Source organism: Phoxinus phoxinus (genome assembly GCF_949152265.1).
Source record: "Phoxinus phoxinus genome assembly, chromosome: 4".
Lineage (NCBI taxonomy): Eukaryota > Metazoa > Chordata > Actinopteri > Cypriniformes > Leuciscidae > Phoxinus > Phoxinus phoxinus.
The window spans coordinates 41,256,904-41,266,642 of NC_136879.1; the positions used below are offsets into that span (position 1 = coordinate 41,256,904).

Consider the following 9,739-nt stretch of genomic DNA (forward strand, 5'->3'; position numbering starts at 1 on the left):
GAGGCTGGCAGTAATAAGATGCCCTTTCGATAACGCCGCTGTTTATGAGCGGTTCAGTGTGTGTGACTCTCGTGTCATTGACAGACATTAGATTCGTTAGATCCTGGCGATTAAGCAGATCTGCTGTGATCTGTCCTGTTCTGTCCAGAGTTTGATTGACAGCTGTCAGTCACACGCTGCTGCCCTTGTGAATTCTTTTTTTAGCACTTGGTGTGTGTGTGTGTGTGTGTCTGTCTATTGGCTCTTCTTCGCTAGAGTTGCCATGGCGATGCTAGTGTGTGTTAGGTTGTTAAGGGTACACACACACACACACACACACACACACACACACACACACACACACACACACACACACACACTCATATCAGCTCTGTTACAAAACCCAGATATCATTTTAAGGCATCATAGGCTGTTAAAAAAGATTAGCTGAGGAATGATGATGCTTTATTAGATATCTTATTTTAGCCCGAGCATAAAGCAGCTTTGCATGTATTCTTCATGAATAATGCAATCCCAGAATGCATTGCGACAAGTGAAAGAATGCACGAGAGGAGTTCACCCTTTGCGTGTGTTGCTAATACTTCAAAATATGCACAATCAATTGCATTGAATAATGTTTGGTATTGAATAAAATGCATGTATTATCATACAAACATCTCTTTATTAAGAGAAATCTGGACTATATGTATCATTTAATACTGAGAAATATTGATACGAATAGAATAATAATCGACAAATATTTGTGTTATTTTGTGCGTTGTTACACTGGAAAAAAAAATATTTTTGCTGCTTGTTCAGTTTGCCTAATCAAAGCTAAAAATGAGCTGAAGCAACACAATTGTTGAACATTTGATTTGACTTAAACTAAAGTTGCACAATTAATCGTTCAAATCTCAGATGTCAGAAGTACTTGGATTAAAGTTTATAGTTTGTACATAAACACTGATGTCTACAGTAGCGATCAAAATTATGAAAATTATCTTTTAAAAAGTACCTTATAAATAAATAACGAGTAAATAACGATTACGTCGTTACACCAGTAGGTGGAGACAAGTGACTGTTAAAACATGTATTTGTCATTCAAAAACGCGATCAGTAATGAAACAAGTGAAGTATTAATGAGGGAGTCGTTGAATCATTCATTCAACCGATTTTTCAAATTCAAATGAATTACAGTTTTTTACGATCGCTATGACAGTTTTTTCAATACATTTAACAATTTTCCTAAACTCTTAACACACCAACACACCTAAAACACACAATTGGCAAAACGGTTAATTTCATGCTCAAAATCACACATTGTAAACTAAACTCCAAAACTAATTTTCAAAATACAATAATACACTAACACTATACACTATTTCTAACAAAACACTGCAAACATGTTTCAAAATCAAATAATTATTCAAAACACTAACACATGTTCTCTTCCAACAGGAACATTTAGTCAATCATAACACAAAGACGGGAAAAACAGTAACATCAGCTGAAATTACAGAAACTGCATTATGTTATGTGTCAGGTCGGCCCTTATACAAAAGACAGTATATTGTATTGAATATACAATTTTCTCTACATTTTTGTTTTGTTGAGTTTAGTAAATGCATACATTTCTTTTCTGTTTCTGCAGAAATTCACTACACAAAAATTATGACCATCTCAGAGTAGCTTTATGTACAGTTTATGAAAAAAAAAAAAAAGACAGACACAGAATTGTCTGAAGTAAAGACTTTATTTGCCAAAGAACATTACTGCAAGATATACCTCTCCCTTGTCCTGGTACTCGTCTTCCTCTCCCCCCCTGCAGGCATTTTTCTTTTCTTTCTTTCTTTCTTTCTTTCTTTCTTTCTTTCTTTCTTTCTTTCTTTCTTTCTGTTGATATTGTTCCTCTTCCACACAAGATCAGTCCAAAGAGTCCTCTTTTACATTATAACATATGGTCATGCGATTGAAAGAACCTCAACACCTGAGTGTAATTCCTTGGATATCAGCTGTAATTTATATATTTGCAAAACTTCAATAAGCTGTTCCTCAGTAGCAATGGAATGAAATACAGGGAATATATTTGTGTTTCAATTCACAATATAAACAGCTGTTCACTTTGACTTTAGCCTATATAAGTTTTGTTTAGAACATGATGTTATCTGCTCTGACATACAGTGTGAAAGCATTTGTAAATTTGGCAGTAAAATTACATAGTTTTGGTCTTGGTTGAGCTTGTGTGTAAAAGAAGTTCAAGTATTTTAAATTTGTGTTAACTGTATGCATTTTGTGTCAAAGCAACAAGAAATGTGTTAATTGTATAGCCTACACTGTAAAAAAAAATTGCTGCGATTATTTATCACAACTTAAAATCCAACATTGTTTCAACTTTAAAAAGTATGTGTTCAAGCTTGACTTACAGTGCTATGCATAAGTTTAGACACCCATGCTAAAGTTGCCTAAAAAGAGGAATAAAAAATCATCTTTTGGAAATTTATCTTAATGCCTTAATTTAAAAAATGAGGAAAACTCCAACCTTTAAGGACACCAATTTTCTTTGTGAATGAATAATGTATCTTAAAAAAATAAATGTTCTTCCTTAAAATACAGGGTGCATAAGTTTGGACACCCCTATGTTAAATTCCCATAGAGGCAGGCAGATTTTTATTTTTAGAGGCCAGTTATTTCATGGATCCAGGATACTCTGCATCCTGATAAAGTTCCCTTGGCCTTTGGAATTAAAATATCCCCACATCATCACATAACCTTCACCACACCTAGAGATTGGCATGGTTTTATTTCAGTTAGCTTAAAAGCTGGTTTAATTTGCATTGAGATATGATCTTATGGAAAGTACCCCATGCCAATCTCTAGGTATGGTGAAGGTTATGTGATGATGTGGGGCTATTTTAATTCCAAAGGCCAAGGGAACTTTATCAGGATGCATAGTATCCTGGATCCATGAAATAACTGGCCTTTAAAAATAAAAATCTGTCGGCCTCTATGGGAATTTAACATAGGGGTGTCCAAACTTATGCACCCTGTATTTTAAGGAAGAACATTTATTTTTTTACGATACATTATTCATTCACAAAGAAAATTGGTGTCCTTAAAGGTTGGAGTTTTCCTCATTTTTTAAATTAAGGCATTAAGATAAATTTCCAAAAGATGATTTTTTATTCCTCTTTTTAGGCAACTTTAGCATGGGTGTCTAAACTTATGCATAGCACTGTAAAATATTAAGTTTAGTTAACTTTAGTTTAGTTTGGTTAAGTTGGATATTTAAGTTATCTCAACAAATTTTAACTAATTGCAGCCACATTTTTTACAGTGTACAAAGACGGATGTTGTGCTAACCGTGTTAAGAGTTTAGGAAACTTGTTAAATGTATTGAAAAAACTGTCGATTGTAAAAAACTGTAAATACCTGAGGAACTAAATGTTGAGGTTATGCTATATTTATGCATTTTTTAGTAAAGACGAAGACCTGTTAGTGTTTAATGTGCTGTTATGTTGGTGTTGTTGAAGATTGTGTGGTTATAATTGTGCTGAAGAGAAGAATTGAGGTTATGATGGTTATTATAACTCTGGTTAACTCTGTTTGATGTCTCATTCCATGAAAATATCTGTTCAGTGACCAACTAAATATCTAAAATTATAAAATAATAATCTAAAATGAATGGTGCACACATGACCGGCACCACAAACTCTGAACTTTATCTGATATTCAAAGGTTTAGTGTGTGTACGTGAGAAAATATGGTGGACACAATAGATGCAGAATCTGTATTTACAGTAAAACTATAAGTCGAATGTACACTATACAATATTATTGTGCTTTTATGATGCAGGTGAAACTAATATATTATATAGACTCATTACATGCAAAGTGAGATATTTCAAGCCTTTATTAGTTATAATTGTGATGATTATGTCTTATGAAAACTTAACAATATTCTAATTTTGAATTTGGGGTTTTCATAAGCTGTAAGCCATAATCATCACAATTATAACTAATAAAGGCTTGAAATATCTCACTTTGCATGTAATGAGTCTATATAATATATTAGTTTCACCTTTTAAGTTGAATTACTGAAATAAATGAACTTTTGCACCATATTCACATTTTTCGATTTTCACCTGTACATTGTTAGTCTTGTTAGTTATTCTGATCGTTTCACCAAAAAATAAAATCCTACACTCATTTTTTTCAGTGTACTTTAAGGATTTTGCAACAGACTCTACAGCTGCATTGAAGCAATCTGCATTTTATAAAGTGCTATATAAATAACCGTGAGTTTTGTCTTGATGTCTGTAGCTGAGGATCGGGATCCACTCCGGCTCGGTCCTGGCTGGAGTCGTCGGAGTGATGATGCCTCGCTACTGTCTGTTTGGAAACAACGTCACGCTGGCCAGCAAGTTTGAGTCGGGCAGTCACCCGCGCTGCATCAACGTCAGCCCCAGCACATACCAGTGAGGACACACACACACACACACACACTCCGCTGATGTGTAACTCTGCTGCAGTGAGACAGTCACACCTGTTTCTATGGCAACCTGCTTCTGTCGAGATCGTTAAGAATGATACTCTGCAGTCAAGTGCAGCTCTGAAGATCTCACACACGCGCGCACGCGCACACACACACACACACACGCACACACACACACACACACACACACACACACACGTGTTTCAATATGCACCAATGAACACCTGTTTTTGTAGACATCTACACTCAAAATGAATAATTATGCATAGACGAACACACACTCATGTGAACGCTTATACACACTCGACATCAAGCACAGAGATACACCCGCACATGCACACACTTATGTGCATATAAAACACACACACACACACACACACACACGTGCACGCTTACACATACTCGACATCAAGCACACATGCACACTTATAAGCATATAAAACACACACATAAACACACACACACGTGTATGCTTACACACACTCGACATCAAGCACACACTTTTGTGCATATAAAACACACACACACACTCACACATGCGCTGCACACGCTTACACACACACTCAACATCAGGCACACATGCACACACTTGTATGCGTATTAAACACACACACACACACACACACACACACATGTGCACGCTTACACACACTCGACAGAGAACATCCAAAATACAGTTTCATGTTTGTTTTATCGCACTTCAACCATGCGCATCTGTAGATTTCAATGACGATACAAATCTTTAATGGCTGTTTTCTTAAAATAATTTTTTTCTCCGCTTCAGCAACACTTACATCAAACATTACAGTTGTATCCCATAATTTACTCACGCTCAAGCCATCCTAGGTGTATATGACTTCTTTCAGACGAAAACAATCTGAGTTATATTAAATAATATCTTGGCTCTTCAGCTTTATAATGCCAGTGAATGGAGGATGAGATTTTGAAGCCCATAAAAGTGCATCCATCCATCATAAAAGTGCATCCATCATTCATAAAAGTGCATCCATCATTCATAAAAGTGCATCTATCCATCATAAAAGTGCATCCATCCATCATAAAAGTGCATCTATCCATCATAAAAGTGCATCCATCATTCATAAAAGTGCATCTATCCATCATAAAAGTGCATCTATCCATCATAAAAGTGCAAATGTGAATCTATCCATCATAAAAGTGCATCCATCCATCATAAAAGTGCATCTATCCATCATAAAAGTGCAAATGTGCATCTATCCATCATAAAAGTGCAAATGTGCATCTATCCATCATAAAAGTGCAAATGTGCATCTATCCATCATAAAAGTGCAAATGTGCATCTATCCATCATACAAGTGCAAATGTGCATCCATCCATCATAAAAGTGCATCTATCCATCATAAAAGTGCATCTATCATCATAAAAGTGCAAATGTGCATCTATCCATCATAAAAGTGCAAATGTGCATCTATCCATCATAAAAGTGCAAATGTGCATCTATCCATCATAAAAGTGCAAATGTGCATCTATCCATCATACAAGTGCAAATGTGCATCCATCCATCATAAAAGTGCATCCATCCATCATAAAAGTGCATCCATCCATCATAAAAGTGCATCTATCCATCATAAAAGTGCAAATGTGCATCTATCCATCATACAAGTGCAAATGTGCATCCATCCATCATAAAAGTGCATCTATCCATCATAAAAGTGCATCTATCCATCATAAAAGTGCAAATGTGCATCTATCCATCATAAAAGTGCAAATGTGCATCTATCCATCATAAAAGTGCAAATGTGCATCTATCCATCATAAAAGTGCAAATGTGCATCTATCCATCATACAAGTGCAAATGTGCATCCATCCATCATAAAAGTGCATCCATCCATCATAAAAGTGCATCTATCCATCATAAAAGTGCGTCTGTCCATCATAAAAGTGCATCCATCCATCATAAAAGTGCATCTATCCATCATAAAAGTGCATTCATCCATCATAAAAGTGCATCTATCCATCATAAAAGTTCATCTATCCATCATAAAAGTGCATCTATCCATCATAAAAGTGCATCTATCCATCATAAAAGTGCATCCATCCATCATAAAAGTGCGTCTGTCCATCATAAAAGTGCATCTATCCATCATAAAAGTGCATCCATCCATCATAAAAGTGCCTCTGTCCATCATAAAAGTGCGTCTGTTCATCATAAAAGTGCATCTATCCATCATAAAAGTGCATCTATCCATCATAAAAGTGCATCTATCCATCATAAAAGTGCATCCATCCATCATAAAAGTGCCTCTGTCCATCATAAAAGTGCATCTATCCATCATAAAAGTGCATCTATCCATCATAAAAGTGCATCTATCCATCATAAAAGTGCATCTATCCATCATAAAAGTGCATCTATCCATCATAAAAGTGCATCTATCCATCATAAAAGTGCATTCATCCATCATAAAAGTGCATCTATCCATCATAAAAGTTCATCTATCCATCATAAAAGTGCATCTATCCATCATAAAAGTGCGTCTGTCCATCATAAAAGTGCATTCATCCATCATAAAAGTGCATCTGTCCATCATAAAAGTGCATCTATCCATCAAAAAAAAGTGCATCTGTCCATCATAAAAGTGCATCTATCCATCATAAAAGTGCATTCATCCATCATAAAAGTGCATCTATCCATCATAAAAGTGCATCTATCCATCATAAAAGTGCATCTATCATCATAAAAGTGCATCTATCCATCATAAAAGTGCATTCATCCATCATAAAAGTGCATCTATCCATCATAAAAGTGCGTCTGTCCATCATAAAAGTGCATCTATCCATCATAAAAGTGCGTCTGTCCATCATAAAAGTGTATCTGTCCATCATAAAAGTGCATCCATCCATCATAAAAGTGCATCTATCCATCATAAAAGTGCGTCTCTCCATCATAAAAGTGCATCTATCCATCATAAAAGTGCATCTATCCATCATAAAAGTGCGTCTGTCCATCATAAAAGTGTATCTGTCCATCATAAAAGTGCATCCATCCATCATAAAAGTGCATCTATCCATCATAAAAGTGCGTCTGTCCATCATAAAAGTGCATCTATCCATCATAAAAGTGTATCTGTCCATCATAAAAGTGCATCCATCCATCATAAAAGTGTATCTGTCCATCATTAAAGTTCATCTGTCCATCATAAAAGTGTATCTGTCCATCATTAAAGTGTATCTGTCCATCATTAAAGTGCTCCACAGGCTCCGGGAGGTTAATAAAGGCCTTCTGAAATGAAGCCATGTGTTTTTGTTACAATAATATAATTATTTTAAACTTTATAAACCATAATCACTGCTTCCGGCAGCTGCCGTACGCTTGTTCACGAGAGAGTCGAGTTTCGGCTGAATGATGACCTCTGACCCGCCGTACTGTATGGATATGGATAAATATGGATATTTTTCTTATAAAATCCCATTGCTTTGCTTCAGAAGAGCTTTATTAACCCATATCAAACCCTAACAGAAAACTTACAATACAATTAAAACAAACGTACATTATATTTGTTTTTATATATTGTCAGATTTATCTCATGCATATTTAATTTATTTTCCATTTGTTCCCCCCCCCTCGTTTCTCAGACTCCTGCGCGACGACCGCTCGTTCACCTTCATCCCTCGCTCCAGGCAGGAGCTTCCCGACAACTTCCCCAAAGAGATCCCGGGAATCTGCTATTTCCTGGAGGCGGGGAAAAGCCAGAGCCACGCCTCCCTCACCAGCACTCGCTCCGCCCCCATCCGGAAAGTGTCCTATAACATTGGGACCATGTTTCTACGGGAGACTAGCCTCTGAGATGGCCCCGCCCATTCGCTATGACATCACTTCCTGTAGACTAGTGTTGCCTGTGGCAACTCGTTGCCCCGCCTCTCGACCGGAGCGTTTGTCCTCGGAGGCGGGAACTCACACGAAAGGGGGCGGAGACAATGGCCCCGCCCCTTTAAAGGAGCCATGGATAATTGTGTTCTGAAAATACAATAAAACAAATATAGATATATATTTAAAATAAAGCCTTCTGCTCAACGGCATAGCCAAGCAAAGACAAACATGGTGTACACGTGCAAATACTACAGATAAACTCATGTACACACACAGACATTTCTTGCAGCATTGCAGGTTAATAGAATTCACATGGATAACTTGGTGCCTTTACCTCTTAAACACACACACGCACACACACGCACACACACACACACGCACACACACGCATTTATCTCTACCATTTTACACACGCTGCCATTAACCGCTGTTAAATCCTTTGTGTGTGTGTTTATCCTCTATTAACCATTGTTAGATCTCATGTGTTTGTGTGCGTGTCCTACCATTAACCGCTGTTAGAGAGTGTGTGTGTGTGTGTGTGTGTGTGTGTGTGTCTCACATCTGCGGCATGTTTTCATCTGAGCTTCTGTAATAAAGTCGCAGTTCTGTGTATCAGAAACTGTGTGTATGCGCACTGTTCACTTATTTAATCAACGCTCGCTTTTGCAATATAAGATTTTTTGAAGCGTCATAAAATGCAAATGCATCTAATTAACATGATAATTAACATGATAATTAACATATAGGGAAAGGGTCACACATAATCCGAATACTGTTCAGTAAATTCGGATTGAATCCAGATTGATTGAAGCAGTTTATAAGATGCACTCTGGCTACACTCTGGTGTCGATTAATTATTATTTGTATGTTAATGTGATTGTCATGCAAATACATTTTTATGCAAAAGTTTATACTAGTTCTCAATAATCCATTCTCGATCACTATTAAACAGTTCATCGCTGATATTAAATGCAAAACGGTAAATCAGGAATCACATTTATGCGGAGAACTCGCATGCTGCAGATGTGTGAAACGGGCCGTGTGTGTGTGTGTGTGTGTGTGTGTGTGTGTGTGTGTGTGTGTGTGTGTGTGTGAGAGAGAGAGAGAGAAAGAGAGAGAGAGACGGTGTGCGCGTGCTTGCGTCTGTGAGGGAGAGAGAGAGAGACGGTGTGCGCGTGCTTGCGTCTGTGAGGGAGAGAGAGACTGTGTGTGTGTGTGTGTGTGTGTGTGAGAGAGAGAGAGAGAGAGAGAGAGAGAGAGACGGTGTGCGCGTGCTTGCGTCTGTGAGGGAGAGAGAGACTGTGTGTGTGTGTGTGTGTGTGTGTGTGTGAGAGAGAGAGAGAGAGAGAGAGAGAGAGAGAGAGAGAGAGAGAGAGAGAGAGAGAGAGACGGTGTGCGCGTGCTTGCGTCTGTGAGGGAGAG

General features: G+C 37.3%; 1 protein-coding gene across 1 annotated transcript in view; it reads left to right on the plus strand.

Annotated features, from left to right (window-relative positions):
* gucy1a2 (guanylate cyclase 1, soluble, alpha 2) overlaps positions 1–9,449 on the plus strand; it is a 53,073-nt gene extending 43,624 nt beyond the window's left edge. Inside the window, exons 8-9 of the mRNA XM_079610156.1 lie at positions 4,299–4,453; positions 8,083–9,449. Coding sequence (XP_079466282.1) covers positions 4,299–4,453; positions 8,083–8,293 — 366 coding nt within the window. The 3' untranslated portion in view covers positions 8,294–9,449. The remainder of the gene's footprint in view (positions 1–4,298; positions 4,454–8,082) is intronic.
* Positions 9,450–9,739: the final 290 nt, after the last annotated feature.